Source organism: Theobroma cacao, chromosome 4 (assembly GCF_053813885.1).
Source record: "Theobroma cacao isolate CCN51 chromosome 4, ASM5381388v1, whole genome shotgun sequence".
In the NCBI taxonomy this organism is placed as follows: Eukaryota; Viridiplantae; Streptophyta; class Magnoliopsida; order Malvales; family Malvaceae; genus Theobroma; species Theobroma cacao.
The window spans coordinates 38,129,690-38,152,859 of record NC_142642.1 but is presented as its reverse complement, the minus strand read 5'-3'; the positions used below and the strand labels follow the sequence as shown (position 1 = coordinate 38,152,859).

The 23,170-nt window shown below is 34.3% G+C and overlaps 3 protein-coding genes and 1 pseudogene across 7 annotated transcripts; all 4 read right to left on the bottom strand.

Annotated features, from left to right (window-relative positions):
• Positions 1-8,295: 8,295 nt before the first annotated feature.
• LOC18603185 (1-aminocyclopropane-1-carboxylate oxidase homolog 1-like) lies at positions 8,296-11,023 on the bottom strand. Of its 3 annotated transcripts, none has more exons than XM_018119518.2 (3): positions 10,376-11,023; positions 9,969-10,290; positions 8,296-9,120 (listed from the first exon to the last, which is right to left on the bottom strand). In XM_018119518.2, the coding sequence occupies exons 1-3, from the start codon at positions 10,909-10,911 to the stop codon at positions 9,046-9,048; spliced, it is 933 nt and encodes a 310-aa protein (XP_017975007.2). In that variant the 5' UTR covers positions 10,912-11,023; the 3' UTR covers positions 8,296-9,045. The 3 variants fall into 3 exon arrangements, with proteins under 3 accessions (XP_017975007.2, XP_007035064.3, XP_017975008.2); XM_007035002.3 differs by lacking the exon at positions 8,296-9,120 and adding an exon at positions 9,242-9,662 and having other exon boundaries at positions 10,376-11,021; XM_018119519.2 differs by lacking the exon at positions 8,296-9,120 and adding an exon at positions 9,506-9,693.
• A 1,388-nt stretch (positions 11,024-12,411) lies between these two features.
• Positions 12,412-14,291, bottom strand: LOC18603184 (1-aminocyclopropane-1-carboxylate oxidase homolog 1-like). 2 transcript variants are annotated; one of them, XM_088805170.1, is made up of 3 exons: positions 13,644-14,291; positions 13,230-13,527; positions 12,412-12,953 (listed from the first exon to the last, which is right to left on the bottom strand). In XM_088805170.1, exons 1-3 carry the CDS (start codon positions 14,183-14,185, stop codon positions 12,687-12,689), a joined length of 1,107 nt encoding a protein of 368 aa, XP_088661296.1. In that variant the 5' UTR covers positions 14,186-14,291; the 3' UTR covers positions 12,412-12,686. The 2 variants fall into 2 exon arrangements, with proteins under 2 accessions (XP_088661296.1, XP_017974607.2); XM_018119118.2 differs by having other exon boundaries at positions 13,206-13,527; positions 13,644-14,290.
• Positions 14,292-17,872: 3,581 nt separating this feature from the next.
• Positions 17,873-20,336, bottom strand: LOC18603183 (1-aminocyclopropane-1-carboxylate oxidase homolog 1-like; annotated as a pseudogene). Its single transcript, XR_016025711.1, has 4 exons — positions 19,418-20,336; positions 19,076-19,171; positions 18,610-18,930; positions 17,873-18,285 (listed from the first exon to the last, which is right to left on the bottom strand). The product of XR_016025711.1 is annotated as a 1-aminocyclopropane-1-carboxylate oxidase homolog 1-like (transcript).
• A 355-nt stretch (positions 20,337-20,691) lies between these two features.
• On the bottom strand, positions 20,692-23,153 carry LOC18603182 (1-aminocyclopropane-1-carboxylate oxidase homolog 1-like). The gene is made up of 3 exons (XM_018119725.2): positions 22,468-23,153; positions 21,309-21,630; positions 20,692-21,099 (listed from the first exon to the last, which is right to left on the bottom strand). The coding sequence occupies exons 1-3, from the start codon at positions 23,007-23,009 to the stop codon at positions 20,848-20,850; spliced, it is 1,116 nt and encodes a 371-aa protein (XP_017975214.2). The 5' UTR covers positions 23,010-23,153; the 3' UTR covers positions 20,692-20,847.
• Between the last annotated feature and the right edge of the window lie 17 nt (positions 23,154-23,170).

Sequence of the window (23,170 nt, the reverse complement as noted above, 5' to 3'; positions counted from 1 at the left end):
CAGCTAGCAACCTTATTGTGTCATGTCTCACAACCAGAGCAAAAGTCTCCCAGTAGTCCACTCCATAAATCTGAGAATACCCTTTTACCACCATTCTTGCTCTATACTTGTTCATTGTTCCATCAGCATTAAGCTTTGTCTTGAAAATCCACTTGGTTCCAATAACATGCTAATTTGTTGGTTTATCCACCAATAACCAAATACCATTCTTTTCAATCATCAGCATTTCTTGCTCCATTGTATGCACCCACATTCTGTCCGTTGCAGCTTCTACATAACTAACAAGTTCACACACTGCCATATTACATCTAGCATAAATATCTTGCAGTGACCTTGTACCCCTCACGGCAAGACTTTCATCTTCAATATCTACTTCTGCATCATCTTCTCTCACTGACAGCTCTTGCACCAAATTCTGAAAATTCAAAGAATCAACAGCTGACTTCTCCCAATTCCAGTAAAAATGTTCATCAAATTTGACATCTCTAATAACAAAAATCTTCTGAGTCTTTACATTATACAATTTGTATCCTTTCGAGACCTCATTGTATCCAATATGAATGGCCACAATACTTTTTTCATCCAACTTGGTCCTGCTTTGATCAGGAACCTTTGCATAACAAATGCTCCCAAATACTCTTAAGTGAGCAATTGAAGGTTTGTAACCAAACCAAGCTTCAAATGGTGTTTTATCAACCAGTGCCCTTGTCCGAGTTACATTCAATAGGTAGTTTGTTGTATTCACAGCTTCTGCCTAAAAGTGGTTTGGTAATTGCTTTTGAAACAACAAGCATCTGGACATCTCCATCAATGTTCTGTTCTTTCTCTCAACAACCCCATTTTGCTGAGGGTTGTATGCAACAGTGAGTTGATGAGTAATGCCAAACTTAGAAAGAAACTTCTCAAACTCCCAAACAGTGTATTCCTTACCATTATCACTCCTGAGGATCTTGATGCTCACATTAGCTTGGTTTTCAACCAGATTCTTAAACTTAACAAAGTAAGATAAAGCTTCTGACTTGAGTTTAAGAAAATAAATCCAGCTATACTTGGTTAGATCATCAATAAATATAAGATAATACTTACTGCCACTTAGAGAGACAGTTTTCATGGGGCCTCCCAGATTAGTATGTATGAGCTGCAGCTTCTCGGATGCTTTCCACTTCCTTTCTTTTGGGAATGGCAGCCTGCATTGCTTGCCTATCTGACATATCCCACATAGTAACTCAGGTTTTTCAACCTTAGGTAAGCCATCAACCAGCTTCTGAGATTACATCCTTTGTAAAGAATGGTAGTTGACGTGTCCAAATCTTTTGTGCCATAAATCCGAATCATCAACACAGCTGATAAAAATTTTGCAAGCTGCCCTGTTCCAATCAATAAGGTAGCACTTGTTCTTCATCTCAACAGTCAGCACCTCCTCACCTTTAGGATAAAAAATGGTACAATATTGACCCTTAAATAAAAGTGAATAATGATTCTATATGAGCTGACCATCACTAAGTAAATTTTGAGTGGCTTCAAGGACAAAATAGACATCATGTATGTATTTGATGCCTACTTGAGTCTAGACAGCTACTGTCCCTATACCAAAAATCCTAAGAAATGACCCATCACCAATTTCCACTTTAGCCTTATAGCTCCTGTTCAATGAAGTAAACTGACTTTCATCTTCAGTCAAATGATTTGAACAAGCACTATCTATCAGCCACAAATTTTTTTTGTCTGAATTACTGACCTCTCGAACCATGAACAACACCTCATTTGCACTTTCCACTTCCTCTACAATTGCAGCCTTCTCATCAGGATGAGAACTCTTGCTTTTACATACTTTTTCAACATGTCCTTGCTAACCACAAGACCTACACTTCACATTAGGCCTATACCAGCAAAACTTAGCAGTGTGAGTGGTCTTTTTACAATGAGTACAAGGAGGATATTTGGTCTTCTGTTTCCCAGACTTATCATCGATTGGTTTCTTCCCTTTCTTCTTCTTCTCTCCATCAGTTTTCTTTGAACTATTACCACCCAATTTCAGGTTCTTAGTTCTAGCTACAAAAGCACTATCCACTGCTTTTTTCTATCTAAAAGCCCTTCTCTGTTCTAACCCCTCTAAGGCATTTACTAACTCTTTCAAGGTGAACTGCAACAAATCTTTGGAATCTTCTAAGGAAGAAATTGTAGATTCATACTTTTCAGGTAAGCTGACTAGCATTTTACTAACTAGCCTATCTTGAGGTACTACTTTCCCCAATAATCTGAGTTGATTCACAATCCCCGTCAACTTTCCTGAAAACTCCTTAACAGACTCATCATCATCCATACTCAACATCTCAAATTGTTTATTCAAGTTTAATGCCTGAATCTGTTTGGTACGTTCATTACCTTGAAATTCATCCTTCAAGTAATCTCAAACATCTTTAGGATTTTCTAAATGCATTATCCTAGCAAAAATATCATTAGACAGAGCATATTGCAAACAAAACAAAGCTTTATACCTCTTAGCTATGTCCTCTTCATGCTGCTTCATCTGTGCAATGGTTGGGTTGGCATGTCTTAGCACTGGCTCAGTGCCAGTTTTCACAGCTTCCCAAATGTTGAAAGCCTATAAGTAGAACTTCATTTTGACTAACCAGAAAACATAATTTTCCTCAGAAAAAACAGGCGGAGCAGATGTACTGAACCCAGTTGTGGCCATGGAGAAAGAATCACAATCGGATGAACAAACAACCAACAAACGAAGGTAGATGAAAACAGAAAAAAAAAAATGGCACCAACAATCCCTTAAGATCCTTATAGATGCTCTGATACCATGTTGAAACCTGTGAATATTCAAAGGGCTGAAAAAGATGATGAACAGGAGAGAGAATAATTGAGAGAGAAGAGAGAGAAAAAATACTCTTTACTCAGAAACGACTTTTCCACTACTTTTCATTTTTGTAACAACCATTATATGATGTTCAAGGAGAGAGAAAATGACAAAAGAAATAATAAACCAAATGAAGCCATCTGGCATTACAAAAACTGAGGTGCTGAAATGAAAACATTTCTCGGGACAATGACTCGTACACTACCACTACCACATAGCTTTACTAATTCAAGCAACCAAATTTGACTTTTCAACCAACATAAAATAAACAACAAAAAAACAAACAAATGAAAATTGAATCTGACTTCTTTTTCTTCCTTTAGAACTTCAACTCGTGAAATCACCATTACTTCTTCCTCTGCTGTAGCTTCATTTACAGATAAAAAAACCAACAATATTCAAAAAGGATAAAGAGTCCAATGTGATATCACCGCAGTCTGAGTTGGTTTCTAACACTATGATCTAGTGGTGAGCTTTACTCGGTTTTGGTCAGTTTTGATTTCGGGATAAACTAAAATTGGCTAAACTGAGCTTTCTTTATGATCAACCGAAATCGACCGGTCATAAGGAAAAATCGGTAAACCAAAATTGATTTTGATTTCAGTCAGTGCATTGGACTTGGCTTGAGCTTGGGCTTAAATGGCCTAAAAAGTTTAAAATCATGAAAAATTTTATATTGGGTTTGGACTTGAATTTGTGTCAAATTAATTTTTATAATTAAAATCAAATCCATGTTAGTTAAATAAATAATCCAACCCATATGATTTATTTTTAATTATATAATTTTTTAATAAAAACAATAACCACCATATTATTTATTTATAAGAATACAAAATCAATAATTTATTTTTTAAAAGAAGCAATAAATACCATATATTAAATTGGCTAACGGCAATATTAAATAAAATTGATAAGAAAAGGGAAAAAGATTTTCATAAATTGTACATAATTTGCAATGCAATTTAGTAATTTATGCAATGCAATTAATCTAAATATGAGAAGTACAACATAAATTAATAAATTGTACATGTTACAAATCCATAAAAATTGGAAGTTACACAACCAAAAGTGACACAACATAAATTACTAAAATTCAAAACATAGATTTGATGGACCTCAAACCTCCAACTCCAATTCAGTAATTTTCGAAAACGTGTTCCTAAAAATATTAAAATATAAAATAATTAGTATAAATGATTATGTTAAGATAATCTAAATAAATTATGAATGTAAATATGCATAACACTTATGGATAACATTACCTGAAAAGTGGAAATAATCGATAAGAATAACATGTTACTCAGAGTTAGACTCAGCTTTAGTCTCACGTATGGGCTCCAATGTAATCTTTAATAAATTTAAAACATAAAATAGCAAGTATGATAAAATCTTTTATAAAAAAAAAGAACTAAAGAAACAAAGAAATAAATTGAGAAAAAAATGATATTATATAAGATGATACTATGTTACAGTAAATTAAACAAAAAACTAAAAAAAAAAATTACTGAAATCAAGTTTATCGATCTCATCCAAATCATCCTCAAGCTACTCCGGATCACTATGTGCTTTTCCAAATAGCTAATCTTGAGCACAAATAAGTGCTTGCACGATCTTAGGAGTCAAAGAACTCCTATATGCATCAAGCATACGTCCACCAGTACTAAAAGCAGATTCTAAAGCAACCGTTGAGATCAAAACCGTCAATACATCATGAGCAATAGCAGCAAGTATAGGGAACTTATACTGATTGAGTTTTCACCACATAAGAACATCAAAGTTAGTATCCTTGCTAGCTCCATCATCCACCAGCTCGGATATATTTTTATCCAATTTGATTTCTGCTCCTTTAAGCCACTATTTAATCGATGCCTCTTAAAAGCACTTAATCTTTTCTTAGTAGTTATTAGGCCCTTGCCACTCGAAACAATAACACTGCTATACCCACCTTCACCACCAGTGACTTGTCTCATTGACGTTTGAGACTATTGACCACTTTCACTAGCATGAGATTGAGATTGGGGTTACAACATATTCTAATAACGTTAAAACAACTCATCTATTGTTTTTTCCACCAAAAAAAACATCAACAAAGCTTGTTCGAGAGAATACATATCTTGCAAAGTAAATTCAATACAATCAAGCTTTTTCCTCGGATCAAGAATCGAGGTGATGTACAACACAAAATTCATTTTTCTCACATTCTCCCAATACTTGTCAAATTTAGCTTTCAATTTCATTGACATAGACTTCAAATCAACATCATCACTTTGTTGCTATTCAATCAAAGTGCCATACACATCAGAAATAGAATCAAGAAAAGAATTGACAGTGACATAAGATGTACTTGAAACATTCACAGTCATATTATAAAACTTTTTCAAGAAAAGGAAAATCCTCCTAACAGTTGGTCAATCGTTATCATCAAGCACCCTATCTCCATTCCTTACTATTTCACTTCTGTAACTACTATCACAATACTCAAATGATGCAAAAGCCCTCTCAAATTTCATAGTTGTATCTAACATAAAAAAAAGTAAAATTCCATTTGGTGCATACATCCAAACATAATAAACACTTACTATCAACTCCTACACTAGTAACACACTCCCTAAACTTGGCTAATATAGAAAGAGATTGTCTAACATATCTCACTATTGCTCTAACACGAGCAATTGAGTTATTGATATCTTTTAATCTATCAGCCATAATAAGATTAATAATATGCGCAATGCATCTCATATGAAAAAATTTACCTCATAAAATACTAATTTCGGCAACATTAAATGTTTTCTTCAAATATCCTATTGCAACATCATTGGAACTAGCATTATCAACAGTAATAGAAAAAAATCTTTTGAATCCCCCAATCAACCAAACATCTATCAATTGCCTTCCCAATAGCCTGACCTTTGTGACTAGTAATGGGACAAACGTTCAAAATCCTTTTCCGTAACTTTTAATCTTTATTAATAAAATGAGTGGTCAGACACATATAATTAATTTTTCGTACCGAAGTTTATGTGTTTGTGGTGTGGCATATTCTACCAGGACATGATCTCAAAAATTTTCTTATACAAGTTTTTTCATGAGCATAAACCTTATAACAATCCCTAGCAACAGACCATCGTAATGGCATACGAAATCTAGGACATGCTTCCTTCATGTGTTTCCTATACCTTTTCCTTTCCACAAATCTAAAAGGCAACTCATCTATAATTGATCATTTCAGCTAAACTCCTCCTAATTACATCCTAGTTAAACTTCCAACTACCCAAAGACCCATCTCCTCCTGATGAAAAAACTAATTCCATTTGATAGCATAGAGTATTGTTAACTTTGTGCAAACCTTAACATGATTATTTCAAGAAGATATTCCATTTTTTTTTTGTATTAGCATAAACCTTATCACAATGAGTACATCTAGCCTTATGATTACTTTTGTCATCAACAAATTTTGTGAAGTGATCTCACACAAGCGATAATGTCTTTAATGGTTCCTTTTGCTTCTGCGGTTTAGAGCTTACTACATCACTTCTTGCATTGCCTTTAGTAGCACTTGCATCAATGTGAGGTGTAGATGTTAAGTCATTTGTTGCCAAATTTATATTCTCCTCAATTTCATTTGGCATCTACAAAAAAAATAATCATCATATAAGCCAATTTGGTATGCCAAAGTGAAGAAGAATAATAGTACCAAGCATAAACAAAACAAAACAAACAAAAAAAAAAAAGAAAAAATATATATTTCTTTATTTAAAAATTAGATTCAATTTTCTCTAATATTAATATTGTAAGTATTAATTTAAAAAATCACTTACTAAAGAAAATAAATAACTTATAAATTGAAAAAGAATTGATGGGTCAATATAATACTATTTCTAATAATTCCTATACCTTTTGTCATTTTCTAGTTTGTCATACTTAAATGGAGCATAATATTATATTGGTTTAAACAACTGGGTATTTTACTTACGTTACATCAATTATACATTAAGCTTTTAAGGGTTTTTCATCTTTGTTTACTCTAAATCCAAATCTCATTTGATAATTGATAGGACTTGCTACCTAAATTAATTTTGATCTATGAATATGAAAAATAGAAAAATTAATGTATTAATTGATATCCCCTTTTTTGTTTTCGGATTAATATCTTGAATTTGTTCTTTGATTGATGTGCCCTTTATATGACTCATGTCTCCTATCCATTATGAGAGGTTGAACATGTGAATTTTAATTTTTGGACATATAGAATAGAACTTAACTTAATAAGGGTGTGACATGAATTTTTTTGTCAAAGTCTAAACATTTCTATGATTTATTGATTAAGTTTTTTAAGAACTTGAAAATAAAACAAATTTTCTTAGAGCAAAAAAAAGTCAATGCAAGTATTAATTTGGCCAATGATAGCATGTTATGAATTATATAGCGACTTGGACATAAAAATTTACATTGACGTAAAAGTTGTTTCATTTAGACAAAAGATAATAATGAAAGAAAGAACGAACAATAAATTAATAAAAGATGAAACATTGAAATTGAATTAGAGCAATAAATTGATAATGAAAGAAAAAATAAAACTTGTCAAAAACCAAACAATCAATTGAGCTTACATTTATTAAATATTAATAATTGCATTAAACTTCATAATAAGCAAAACATGAAAATTCGTATATCAGTCATAAGCCTAAACTTTATTTATTGAACTGATTTTTCAATTAAAAATTCTTACCCAATATCTAATTTCAATTTGTATTAAACATGTAAAATGTACAAATGAAAAATGAAAATAATTAAATACAACAATCAAACCATAGAAAAACAATAAATAATTTGAGAAACAATCAAATCAGACCAGCACCCCACAACCGCAAAGTATCCCAGGCGATCGAGCTAACTAACTCCCTTAACCGCCAGTTAAAACCAACACCACAATCGACAATAAAAAGCCGAACCAATTGTGGCCGTCGACATCAGTTCTGGTCGGTTGCACAGTTGCAACCGACCGGTTGCTCACTCCTACTATGATCCCCTTTCTTTCTTTGATATAAAGACAACAGTTACTAATGTATTATTTTAAGATTTTTTTTGAAAGAATTGGTTTTTCTCTTTTATCTTTTAGATGAAGCATGAATCTTTACGTCTCTTTTTTATTTTTTTCCTCTTTTTTCTTTCATTCAGTTTCAGCTTTATCACACAACCTAAGGGTTGTGACTTTAGCCTGAACTTGCTGGCCTTTTACCCTGAGCGCATTAGCCAAATTAATTCCTACAGTAGCTTGAAAAGAATACCATTGACTTCTTTTTGTGCCTTTTATCCCAGATATTAACAAATACTAACGAATTCAAGCTCCATGGTGCAAAATATGAGAAAATAAAGAGTGGCAAAAAAAAAAATTACCTTGTAAACAATTAAGTAGACTAGACGGATGAAAGATGAAAAGTAAGTATTATATTTTCTTATCTTGGTATTTTTGGAAGTATAATTCATTAGGTCTGTCAATACATCAAACCAGTATCCTTTCCCAACAAAGAACACATCAATCCCTGAATCTAAAACTCAATTTTAATCTTTTTCTGTACATCATTCAACCAAATATCCATACCAGCAGATAAGAAAAATAAAAAAGGAGAAATGAATCCCACATCGTACATAAAAACTAAACCCAGTACCAGACATTAACAATATGTAACACGGATAAGGACTTTCCCTGGAAGAATATTGAAGCAAAAGAATCCGGCCGTATCACCGAGATCGCCCACATCCAATCTGTTTCCAGGATTCACACTAACCTTCAATGCTCTCCTCGTCACTGTCAAGGATATTAATGAGGTCACTCTGTATATTTACACCCTCCTTCGCCAAGTTATCTGCAAGCTGATTCTTCTCTCTCTATATTTTCTTATCTTGTTGATGCGCAGTCGAATGGACTGTTCTGTTCTTGGTAGGTTAATTTTAGAAATATCTTTGGGTTAATTCTAGAACACCATTCAATGTGCCAACCATCTCTCTTTCATTAACTATTAGTTGATCATGACTCATGGCCAGCAAGCCAGCACCATTGATAGATCCTATGTGTCCCATTACTTAAAGCTAACGACACAGCAGATTTTTAGCTGAAATATCTCCTCCAATGTCTCACCATCACCAAATAAACTTGCCGTTTTCTAGAAAAATCACTATAGACTGAAAAAGATGAAAAGACTGCTGGTCGATATACTTCTACTTCTTGAATCCATCTGCTTGCAAATTGACTATCAAATGCAGATTTAGCAAGGTTAATGATTTGAAATTTCCAATAAGAACATGAAATGCAATTTCGGAAACTTTAGGAAATGAAGAAGCATATCAACTCCAACTAACTAGAAAAGACAATAAAAGAAGTTTGCTACCACTTTGATAAAGTAGATAATGGCTATAAATTGATAATACTTATTTGAGCTCAATTTGTGCCAAATATACTCATGGTGTCTTGATAAATCAATCAACCAGTCCATGTTAACATTTTTTTTTTCCTTAATCAAACATATATGCTATATGGCCCATTTCACAGCCTAAAGAGATGTAGGGGAGTTCCATCAAGACCATGTTCATAGATGTAGGAAACAAAGTCTCTAACTGTTGTTTCTCTATAGATTGGAGGATTGTTTTCTAATAGAAGCTCTTCAATGGGTCCATACAGCCTTGAAGATGGTAGTAGGCCTGTGGTGAAAAAGCATGCAACTGATATTCTTGGGCCTTCGCGGTTTGCCAACACTCTGTGCTCTACGCTTTTGAACTTGTCATTTGTTATGAGCTGACAGAAACAAGAACCAAGGATCTGAACTCTATGTGTATTTGAAACCAATGTGATGAATAATGTTATAAACTTTAATTTAACTTCTAAACCAATTAACAAAAAGCACATGGACTTGATTTATACCAATCATGGGAGAGGCATGACATCCACCATTTTAGTAGAGTAGAGGGACTATTTACGTAATTCTGACTATCTATTTATATAGTCACAAAGGATCTGTAAGATGCTAGCCCCAAAAAAAGGAACTTTAGGTGTCTAAATCCAAACCCGATAACAGAAAATATTAGGAAGTGAGAGACTTGCCTGTAGAAGATCTCCAATATTGACCACTAAGGCACCAGGCACAGGAGGAACATCAACCCACTGATCTTGATGAAGCACTTGCAAGCCTCCAATTTGGTCCTGTAGAAGCACCGTTAGGAAGTCATTGTCGGAATGCTTGCTTGTGCCTAAGGTTAGTTCAGGCTCAGGGCACGGTGGATAATAGTGGCACAGAGCTGAAAGTCCCTCAGCACATCCCATCTCCTCGAGGTGACTTGGTTTTAGTCCAAGAGCTTCAGACAACAATTTAAACAGAGAACTTCCTAATCTGATGACTTGCTTCCTGTATTCCAGTTGAATATCTCTGCAATCCGATAATTAATCAAAACAATGAAGTTCAGCAATGTAGTACTGTTAACAAAACACAGTATTCATAGTCATTGACAGACCTCAATACGGCAGGCAACTCCTCTGGCTTGGGAGGATCGGGAGCCATTACGCAAAAGCAGGTATCTCTCCAATTCGCAAATGGAGATGTGTACAAATCGAAGTTGCTAGTATACCTGTACCTTCTAACGCGATCACGTGCATAGAATTCTTTCTTTACCTCAATATCCTGCTCAAAAAATCTTTGAACCCCATCTTTCATCTCCTCGAGAATACTTGAAGGGATTCCATGATTGACAACCTGGAAGAAACCCCATGTCTCTGAGGCATGTCTGACTTCGTCGATGATCTCCTTACGCCGCACTGGATTGTTTTCAATGCCTTCTAGATCAATAACCGGAATACTAAATTGGATTTTCTTGGTATCTGAAGCATCTCTCAAGTTATCAGGTGGTCGGATGAACATCCGAGGAACCTTGGTAACCCCAGCATCAACAAGACCTTTGACACCAGCTTTTGAGTCATCAAATGCTTTCAGTTCTCTTTTTCTGTCATAGTTGGAATCATCACAAACTTCAACGCCACCAGCTACCACCATTTTCCCTTTTTTTTCTCTCTAAGGTAACTAAAGCTGAAGAAATTCTATGGAATACCAAAAGAGTAAATCTTGAAGATTGGAGCACTAGACGGTAGGAAAATTTGTTCCCCATAGGAGTGGCTAGAAATCAACCACATCAAAGATAATAACAACGATAGCTGCGTGGCCCCATGCTTCACTGACCAATAAAAACATGTTCTTCCAACTTATCATTGAGCATAGTTTTTGTATTTTTTATTCAAGAAAGAAACTGGTGGTACTCATAACTACAGCGAGATTGTGACATCATATTTGATGGGGGAAGGGGAGGAGCGTCCCTTTGCTTTCAAAATTTTAAAATTTTTTTATATATTATATATATTTTTAATAAGTTTTTTAAAATAATTTTTTATTAAATAATTAATATAAATAAAAGTAATAAAATGATTTTATCATGAACACTACAATCTTTTAAAAATTTCAAAATTTTTTACTTACTATATATTCCTCTAACCGTTTGATGAAATCAAAGACAATCAGTACATTATTAGTTATCATTTAAATTCTAACATATTATGGTAAGTTTATCAAATTTAAAAAAATAAAAGTGAGTCTATTAACTTAAACTTACAAAATTTTAATATAAATTTAAGTCTATCCTAATATATTATATCTTAACAATCCAATCCAATAGATAACATATTATATCTTAACAATGCAATTTAATAACCCAATATGTAATTAGCAATTCAAGAAGCAAATAAAAAATAAAAAGAAAGCTTTTACAAAATGCTACACATTTCGTGTCTAATACACAAAATAAAAAAATAATTCATTTTGAATTTGACAAATTATTTTCTCTTTCACTTTTGCACACAAAGAGTAAAAACTCTTATAGCTTTGTTCAATTTTATATATATATATATATATATATATATATATATATATGACATGTCATTATTATTGTTATGTATTTTTTTATATGTTTAATGTTTTGTAAGTTTTATTTAATTTTTTAGATGATTGAGAATTAAATAATATATAAAGTTCTCTTTAATTATTAAGTGTCTTTTTTTGTTTGATTCCCTTAATAAATGCTCTAACTCCACTGCTGGACAAGGGCTTAGTTTACAAAAAGAATAGGCCTCAAGGGACCTCAGTCTAATCTCGAGGGTAATCAAATCTTTATATTATAGTTTTACTTTACTTTTTCCATCTTTTTGAAGGAGTCATAGCCTTGAGAAAAAAGGATGGCATCCACAGTTTCCAAACTGAACTCGCATATAAAAATGCAAGAAAACATGACGTGTTTACCATCAGTGCAATCTTGCCATTTGTCTTAATAGCTAGGGTGAAGAGTCTTCTTGCTTAGTCATGGACCTCATAGTTGAGAACAGAGGAAAAACAGGACAAAAAACAGAGAGGGACATCTACTGGCGGTGGAATTCAGATTTTTTTTGCCCCTTTTATGATATCATTTCCATAAGGGATCTAACTCCTTTTGAGTTTGCTAAAGGAGACTTGAAAGTTGAAGCAGCCACATCAGAGCACTGTCCACCACAGTCTATTCATAGACCACGAAGGTGACATCCAGTCATCAACTAGTTAAATTTTCCTAATCAATCACACATTTTGATAGTCCTTCACGAATCTACATATCATTGAAATTCTGGTGATAATAATAACATAAAAGGGGAAACATATGAAAATGATTTGATCATATGGACTAAACTGGTACACAATGTGTGCTTTCTTGGTTCCATTCATGCCGTATTTCCTATATATTCCGGATGATTTCACAACTTGAAATGTGCAAGTGAAGAGACCTCATCGATCCCTTTTGAGTATATATATGTCAGAAAATCTCTGGCAGTTATATCTCTGTAGATTGGCGGGTTGTCTTCTGATAACAATTCCTTGATTGGCCCATAGACTCTCGAGCTCTCAGGGAAAATCCCTAACTGAGGTTGTGTTCTTAAAAAGCTTGCCACTGAAATTCTTGGGCCATTATATTTCGCCAACACCCTATGATTCACACTTTTAAACTTGTCGTTGGACATGAGCTGCACCAAAGCAAGAAATTAATTCAGGTCAAACAGTATTTTACTCTATAAATGAAAAATGTACCCTGTCACACCTTTTTAAGAGTGTGGTATGAGGTCATATCAGTTACTATAAAGCTATTTCAGTAACAAAAAAAGGCAAATTATGGAGCTGGTTCCAGAATTTTATCTTTTGTTACTGGCTGGACTACCTATGATTCACAAGTAAAAAAATACTAGCAATATAATCAAAGTCACACGTGAAAAACCTGCCTGTAAAAGACCTCCAATGTTTACCACTAATGCTCCAGGTGTGGGAGAAACATCAACCCATTGGTTCTCATGAAGAACCTGCAGGCCACCTATTTGATCCTGTAGAAGTACAGTCAAGAAGTTGGGATCTGTGTGGCTGCAAGTTCCTAGGGTTAATTCAGGTTCAGGGCAAGGTGGATAGTAATGGCCTACAAGTAGGAGTCCTTCAGCACATCCCATGCTTTTTAGGTGGTCAGGATTAAGTCCAAGGGCTTCTGATATTAATTCAAGCAGAGCTAGTCCCAATTTCATCACTCTCTTTGAGAAATCAATCCCTATGTCTCTGCAAGTCAATTACCATAATTTCAATTCAAGAAACAACGAGTGTCTATTGAAATTAGAAAAATAAGGGGAAAGAAAAAAGCCCATGCGAAATAGATAATATTTCTGATCACATACCTGCATACTTCTGGTAATTCTTCAGGAGTAGGCCAGTGAGGAGCCATGAAAAGAAAGAGTGAGTCCCTCCAATTTGCAGCTTGTGATTCCCACAGATCAACATTACTTAGATACACAACCTTTCTGCTGAGATCACGCGTGTAGAACTCTTTCTTTGTCTCGGTGTCTTGCTCATGAAATCTGCGTACTCCATTAATCATCTCATCCAAAACGCTTAAAGGAATTCCGTGGTTAACAACCTGAAAGAAACCCCACTCCTCACAAGCATCCCGAACTTTGTCAATGATCTCTGCACGAACAGATGAATCTTTGTTTATGTCTTCGAGGTCTATGATCGGAACACTAAACTTCGAATCGCTACCAGCTGACCTCTTGTCAAGGATTAGCTGCTGGTCAACGAATATACCAGGGATTTTTGTCACTCCACCATCTACTAATCCCTTAACTCCTGCTTTTGTCTCATCGAACGCTTTCAATTCACTTGTACGATCATAACCAGGAACTGCTCTGGAATGAATCCCGCTAGTGTGTGTGACTTCCATGTTTGATATTCTATGAGGGGATAAGATTACAACAAGGTAAGGAAATATATGAGAGTTTTGTTGGTATGTTTATATACACGAGGATAACAGTCAGAAAAGTTAACAAAAGATTTGAAAATACGCAACTTGTATGTTATTTTATTTGTTTATCTGTCTATCTATTAATTTTTTTTTTTTATTTCTTGAATCTAAGCAAGTATGAATCTGGGTCGGCCCTTCGGTAAAGTCAGCCAAGTAAAGGCTTTAGGCTTTCAATTCAGGAAGATCTTATAATTTTATAATATAATATATTATATTAAAAATATAAAAAAATTAAAAAATAAAAAATAATTAATAAAATTATTTATTTTTTATTTTTTTAATTATATGTTTAATAAATTTTAATTTTTTATTACTTTTTAATTTTTAAAATATTATATTATCTTCAATCAATCAACGGTCATATATATTTAATCATCTTTAACAACTATTTTTTTCTCACTTATTTCTCCTATTTTTAATCAACATATTTAATCATTTTTAACAACTATTTTTTCTCCTATATATAAAACTAATTATTTATTTTTTAATGTATAATATCTATTTTTAAATTTTTCTTTTCTTATTTGCTCTTTTTTTCTTTTTCCTTTAACTTTAATTTTTTTCAAAATAATACACAAGAAGTTCGTTATGTTATTATTTTTATAAATTCGTGAACCTCATTTGCAGTTTGCAATAAATATTCAATAATTATGTACTATTATTTTAATATTTACATATTTTTTATTTTAATTTTTAATTTATATTATATTATTATATTATTTTTATTTTATATGATAGTTGATTTATTTGAATTAAAAATTTTGATTATTGATTTTGTATTAACCATATAAAAAATATAAAAATTTTACATCTCAAAAAGCTAGAAGAATAAAAATTTAATAATTTTTTTAATTTCACTAAAAGAATGTCTCATTGAATATTTCGTTTTAAGTTTTTAAACTTATTGAGCCACCCCTGCTATGATTTAAGAAGAAAATCATGTAATTTCTTGGATCTCTGGTGGTCTTCTTTCCTATTACTTAATTGGTCGCATGTGTTCCTCATAGCACCAATTAATCAAGCCAACGGTAGAAATGCTAGAGTTTTGTAAGATTCTTCTTACAAATTAAACCAGAGTTAAAAACGTATTTGTTGATGTAATTTATAGTTTTAACAAACATGGTTTTACAAATTAAACCAGCAAATACTAAATTTTACTAACCAGAGTGATGCTAAAAAATTATTGACACAGGTGAAATGTCGAGTATGAGCAATAACAAATGAACCAATCACCGAATATGACCCCAGAAAAGAAAACAGGAAATTCTCAGTGCCATCAGCAATGTTGACCCTCGCTAGATATCTCTACCATCTCGATGTAAAATCTACCTTTCTTAATGGAATTCTTGCAGAGGAAATCTATGTAGATCAACCTGAGGGCTTTGAAGTAAAGGATGAACCAAACAAAGTATACAAGCTTCATAAAGCTCTATACGGCTTGAAGCAAGCCCCACAATCCTGGTATAGCAGGATTGATGCATATCTGGTTTCCAATGGGTTTACAAAAGGCAGTAATGAAGCTACATTGTATATACTCAAGTCTAAAAGTCAATTTCCATTGTTTGTTTCGTTTTTGTGGATGACTTAATGATTACCGGAGGAGATGATATTACTTTGCAATTGTTCAAGAAGCAGAAGCAAAGTGAGTTTGAAAAGTCTTATTTGGGATTGATGAGCTTCTTTTTTGGTCTGGAGATTAAGCAGTCTAAAGATAAAGTATGGACAGAACTAAAGTTGCTGTATGAAGCAATAAACCAGAGAAGGAATTTTAAAGAAGAACAGATATTAAGGCACACTTTATTCATACTAGACACCCCTATTTATACACAAAAAAGGTAGTTACACGCATAACACTTGTCAAGACATAGATTCAAGTGTTAAGGCATGGATTACAAGTGTTAAAAGGAAGTTTAAAAACAGTTTACTACAAGTAACTGCATGTCTAAATCCAAATAACCAGCAACTGCATGTCTTTATCCAAATAATCAGCAACTGCACATACACGGACACCAAGCCATGCAAGTATTATTCTTAACACAGTCTGCTACAGGGGTATTTCTATCTCAACAGAAATATATCAATGAAGTTCTGAAAAGATTCCACATGCTTAATTGCAAACCTGCAGCTACACCATTAGCGGTAAATGAGAAGTTTACATTGAATAGTGGAAGCAAGCTAAAGGATCTTTCTCAGTTCAGAAGCTTGATTGGAAGCCTCCTTTACATATGCTCATCAAAACCAGATATCATGTATTCTGTGAGCTTGCTGTCCAGATTCATGAAAGAACCTACTCCTCTTCATTTTGCAGCTGGGAAACGTGTGCTTAAGTACTTGAAGGGCACTCTAAACTTTGGAATCTGTTATACCAGAAATCCAAATTTTATTCTCACTGCCTACTCTGACAGTGATTGGACAGAAAATGTAGATGATTCCAAGAGTATTTCAAGCCATATCTATACTCTTGGTAGTGGATTTTTCTCATGGAATTCTCACAAACAATCCATTGTTGCTCAATCCACTGCTGAGTCGAAGTACATATCTGCTACTGCAACTTCCAACCAAGCAATTTGCTTGAGGAAAATGCTCACTGATTTGCAGTTTCCACAGAATCATCCTACTCCACTAATGGTAGATAACAAATCAGCTATCGCTATCACCAAGAACCCTATTTTCCATGGAAAGACCAAGCACATCCAAGTGAAATTTCATGCCATTAGAGATGCTGAGAGGTTAGGTGAAGTCAATGTTCAGTATTGTTGTTCTGAACTGCAGCTAGCTGATATAATGACTAAGACTTTGGGAAAGCCAAGATTTGAGTATTGAGAAACCAAAATGAATGTTCAAGATGCCAGTATTTTGGAGGAATGTTAAGAAATAATATTTGCATGTATGCAGCAAGTGCTTCTCTCAGCTAAGTTTATTTTCTTAGTTAATTTCAGTTTGCTTCGTTGTACTATAATGATAGTTTTAATGTTGTTTTTTGCTGTCCCTTACGTGTTAGTTTGCATGTAATCTGCACTTACACTTGTTAAACATGTTTACAAGTGTCTCACGTACACAGGGAATATAAACCTTGTTTTATCTTAATAAAATGATGATTAGATCCTATCTTCCTTTCTCTCTTCTCTTCTTCTTTCATATTCTCTGTTTTTTAAGCCTTATTTACATTATCATTTCCTACTCATTTTTCTGTCCTTTCTACTTCAACGGCAATAGCATCTTTCTGTGAGTTTGCCAAGAGAGAATTGAAACATCAAATCCTTCATCAGTTGAAACAGCCTCTTTCAATATTAATGAAGTCTTAGTTCCCCTCTCTCAGTTTATAGTTTATCATTGTTTATCTTGTGTGAAACTATCAGTGCAATGAGGCTGTTTTATCAAATACTAAATTTTCTTTATTACAAAACAGATAAACAAGCATGTTGAAGAAAGCAACAACCGTTTACACCTATTACTCTGTCTTTAACGCCAATGATTTGCATAATTACTAACCCGTCCATTTCTATGTGTTTTGTCGGTTCATTTTCCATCTTCAGCTTCCAAAGTTAAGTAAAATGTATAGACTTTAGATTCGGCATGAGTACCAGTCCACAACATACACATGCATGACTTGATCACCATGTCACTGATAAAGCACAGTGAAGGTACAAATTTTTTTGATGAATATGAGTCCATAATTAAATTAAGGTCCAAAGAAGTACGAAACCATAGTTTATTCTGCAAGCGACAAGTTGCCCCTAATTGTATTCTGTAGATTGGTTTCACAGCTTGAAATGTGATAGTGAAGGGGTACCATCCAGCCCCTTTGAGTAGTAGAGTGACAAGTAGTCCTGAACTAAGATTTCTCTGTAGATTGGGGGGTTTTCTTCTGATAACATTTCCTTGATTGGTCCACAAAGTCTTGATGCGTTTCCTGTATTAGCTTGCATTCTCAGAAAACATGCCACTGATATTCTAGGGCCTACGTGTTTCGCCAAGACCCTGTGATTAACGCTTTTAAACTTGTCGTTGGAAAGAAGCTGCATTGAAACAAGAAACAAATCTGTTTGCAATTTCTGATACATTCCATCTGCATTTGCTCAATTCAATAAAAACAGCAACTACACAAAAATCAAGTAGCACAACTGGCTAGCAACATAGCTAATGTTGCTATATGATACATTAAAACGACATCTTATGAGGTCTCTTCACTTTTCAGCTGATAATATTGCAGTTGAATAATTATGACTTAAGTGAACTAAACAATTTGAAGTAGTTAAATAAAATATAATTACCAGTTAGTTAAATGTTCACTAAGGTAAGGTCATCAGATACAACATTCAAGATTCTGGGGATAGACTTGCCTGCAGAAAATCTCCAACATTTACTATCAACGCTCCAGGTATGCAAGGAACATCAACCCACTGATTCTCATGAAGAACTTGTAGGCCGCCCATTTGATCTTGCAGGAGTATGGTGATGATGCTACTATCTCTGTGATTGGTAGTACCATTGTTAATTCTGGTTCGGGGCATTTAGGATAATAATGCCCCATGAGGAGGAGTCCTTCAGTACAATCCATATCTTTAAGGTAGCTGGGATTAAGCCCAAGAGCCTCAGACAGCAGTTCAAACAGTGTAAAACCGAATGTTACTACTCGGTTGGAGTAATCCATCACTATGTCTCTGCAAGGTGATTTATGAAAGAACATTCAAGCAGCAGCAAAAGGATGCACCCTTCTCATAAACCATATTTTTTTTAGTTTTTTGACTCTTTTCATTTTCTTTTTTTTTTTTTCTTTGATAGCCAACGCCATCTCAACATGTCTACATTGCTTTATGGTTAATAACTTTTAACCAAGCCAATTCGTCTGTGCTGGTGAAGTTACATATTGGTATAAGGAGCATCTTCTCGCTCAAATGCTTGCTACTTTGCCAATAACAATAAAGGTACTGTCACTAGAATGGTAGAACCAACTGAATTAGGCAAATGACTATTTAACTTCATTTCTGGCTCATGAAATCAAGAAACATTGACTGGAGGTAAAAGTGGGATCAAAATTCCACAAAAATCACCCCTATAATATGTTTAATGATTTAAATATTTGTCAAAAGCCAAAAAAACAATTCCACAATTGCCTTGCCAGCTAGTATTACTCCTACTAACGCATACGTGCATACTTCCGGCAATTCAGTAGGGTCAGGTGGATCAGGAGCCATCAGACAACCTAAAGTGTCCCTCCAATTAGCAGCTTTTGATCTATACAAATCAACGTTGCTTAGATACAACACCTTTCTGCGAGTTGTATCGCGCGTATAGAACTCTTTCTTCACCTCAGTGTCTTGTTCATGAAACCTACGTATGCCATCTATCATCTCATCCAAAACACTTCCAGGAATTTCATGGTTAACCACCTGAAAGAAACCCCACTTCTCACAAGCAATTTGAACTTGCTCGATTACCTCAGCACGCATAGTTGAGTCTTCAGTGATACCTTGGAGGTCTATGATTGGGACACTGAACTGATAATTAACACAACTGGAGTTCTTCTCGAGTACAAGGTTCTGATCAACGAATCTACGAGGAATTTTTGTCACCACAGAATCTACTAGTCCCTTGACACCGGCTTTTGTATCATCAAAAGCCTTCACTTCACTTTGGCGATCATAATCAGGGTTAGTATCTGCGTGAACTTCACCAGTTTTTGTTTCCACCATGGTTGATTTTGTGTTAAATTGTTAGTGCAGTAAGGCTGTTTTAGATCATTGTAAAATCTCCCCATCACCAAACAGAGAAAAAGCCATATTCAACAAGAAGGCAACAACCTTTCCCCAAAGTCCACCACAACAACTCTGTCACTGGCTAGTCAATAGTCATTATTACTTATTAGACCAAAAAAAGTCCATTTGTCTACCTAAATTGTTAGTCCTATCGTTCCAATATGAAGCATACATACATCCATTCAAAGAAAAATACATGTAATTCTTCCAAGTGGGATAGAGACAGGTGACATTGATATGTACTTCAAGACCAAATATGTACATAATTATTTTAAACTGTCCATTTTCTATGCTTTGTTTTTCTAATTTGCTCATTTCAGCCTTGTTAAGGATAAAAACAAGATAATATCCTAAGTTTTGCTCTAATAACAAATTAAATACACCAAATACAATTAGAATTATAATAAAATGACAAATTTCAACATATGCAGGGGAAAAGGTAAAACTAAAACCACCTTTTGCAATAAAAATTTATTCATCCTTCTTTTTCTCGGTTAGTTGAAATTGATTTCTTCAAGTATAGTTTTCAGTGTAATTAAGTTAGTGTCATTAGCAAATTAATAGCATTTTAACTTCAATATTTTCATTTCATGCAACCTATGTAGACTTAAATTTATGAGGAGTTATAGCTTCAAGACTCAAAGAAGACTAGAAAGAGCACGGATCTCAACAAGCTAAGGTTCATAAGTTCCATAGATAAACATCACTTCCTTTTAATTGGTCAAGTATCATAGTAATTATGACCAAAATTTTTCAGAAAACAGTCCAAATTATATAATTTAGATCATGCTGATATGGCTGATTTCATCTCCATGGCCAAGTTTAGAGCTTGAAATGCGGCAGGGCAGAAGTACCATCAAGGCCTTTTGCATGGACGTAATCAACATATTCTCTCACAGTGGTTTCCCTGTATTTTGGAGGATTGTCTTCTGATAACAGCTCCTTAATAGGTCCATAAGGTCTTAAATCTGGCAGAAGAAAAGTGCTGAAAAAGCATGCCACTGATACTCTTGCTCCCACAGAATTTGCCAGCACTCTATGCTCCACACTTACAAAAGCATCGTTTGATATTAGCTGAAAACAGCAAAATAATTACAAATTAGCTGCAAAGACTGGTAATTATAACAGAACTGCCCGTAGAAACTAACAAGCAAAACTACAGACATGAAACCTTGTAGGATTGCCAATGGGCAATACAAGCTAGAAAAACAGAATACCAAGAAATGGCCCGAAGTCGGTGTTCCTAGTAATATAACTAGCAACACCAAAGAATCAAGGCTTACCTGTAGTAGATCTCCGATGTTAATCACAAGAGCTCCAGGAGTTGGGGGTACATCAACCCATTGATTTTCATGAAAAACTTGGAGCCCACCAATATGGTCTTGTAGAAGCACCGTGAGGAAGTCATTGTCCGCATGCTTGGTTGCACCCAGAGTTAGTTCTGGCCGTGGGCACGCGGGGTAATAATGTGACAGCATAACGAGCCCTTTAGCACAATCCATGTCTCTCAGGTGATCAGGGTGCAACCCTAGAGCCTCTGAGAGTAACTCAAACAGCAAATAACCCAAATGCATTACTTGCTTTGAGTACTCCATCATTATATCCCTAAAAGAACACATCAAGCACACAATCTGTCATTTTAACTGCATAAATTTAGATAACGAGTATTGGCTTCCTTTCTCTTACTCGTAGGTTAAGAGCCGCGTACAATTTGAATCAATGAACCACACATATATTCGAAAATAAAGAAGTGGCATGAAAGTACTTAAATCACTGCCCAATTTATTACTTATGGTTAGAAAAGCAATCATTCACACCCTATCTTATAATCTCATCCCTCGCAACCCTTGGTCCTTTATTTAATTATAGTGATAGTAAACCAAGGTGACATGAGGAGATTACTAATTTGCCATTGACAAGGCTGTATATGCAGCTGCTGCCGATTAAGCTTCAAGATATCAGAAGAAATTTCCTAATTTAAGTGGGTAAAGGAGTGCAGCTCAGATTCGTGACTGAGTAAATCGGATTACGACTGACCAATGGGGTGAAAGCCTTGCACGACCATTGCTTACAAGTCAACTACTCATCAAGAAACAATTACGTGTACTCTTTATTCCACACACGTCTTCTCACTCTTCTAATTTAGGTTTTTTTTTAAAACAACGATTGAATTATTTAAAAAATTTTAAATAAATTTTTAATTTTTATTTTATTCAATCAAATATATTTATGTTTATAAATTTTATAATTAATGATCGATTAAAATAATACTTTTATCATTTTACATTTAAGTAAAGTTGACATTGAAGTTAAAAAGTGTCACAAAATCATAATATTATGTAATATTTAGTATGTTACGTTATCATTAATTGACATAAAATAAAAAATTATTTAAATTTTTTTAACTAATTTAAGAATTTTTTTTTCTTTGCATAGTTATACCTGCGTACTTCCGGTAACTCTTCTGGCATGGGAGGATCGGGAGCCATAAGGCTGGAAACTGTATCTCTCCAGTTGGCTGCTGGTGAATTGTACAGATCAAAATTGCTATTGTAAGCCACCCTTTTGGTATAATCTCGAGTGTGGAACTGCTTTTTGACCTCCAAATCTTGCTCAAAAAACCTACGTGCACCATCCTTCATCTCTTCCAGGACACTCAGTGGAATTCCATGATTCACAACTTGGAAGAATCCCAATGTTTTCGATGCATCTCGGACTTTCTCAACAATCTCCTGACGAGTTCCTGGATCCTTCTTCACGCCTTCAAGGTCTATGACAGGAATTCGAACCTGCGTGACACCTGAAACTGAGATCTTCTCAGACTGATCTGGCGGGTGTTGGAATATCCGAGGAACCTCTTTAATTCCAGCATCAACAAGACCTTTTACACCAGCTTTTGTATCATCAAAAGCTTTCAGTTCAATTGTTCGATCATATTCAGGCATTAGTTCGACCTGCACTTCATCTGTCTTGGCAATCACCATTTTCTTCCTCCGATTAGCAATTTTCAACAAAAAGAGGGGTCATCCGATGAAAAATAAGGCGATGCTGGATGAAGCTTTTTGACTTATAATAGTCTAGTCTCTTTTCTGTGAGTTGCTGAAAATTCAACCTTAGTACTGTAGCATCCCATTCAATTTAACAA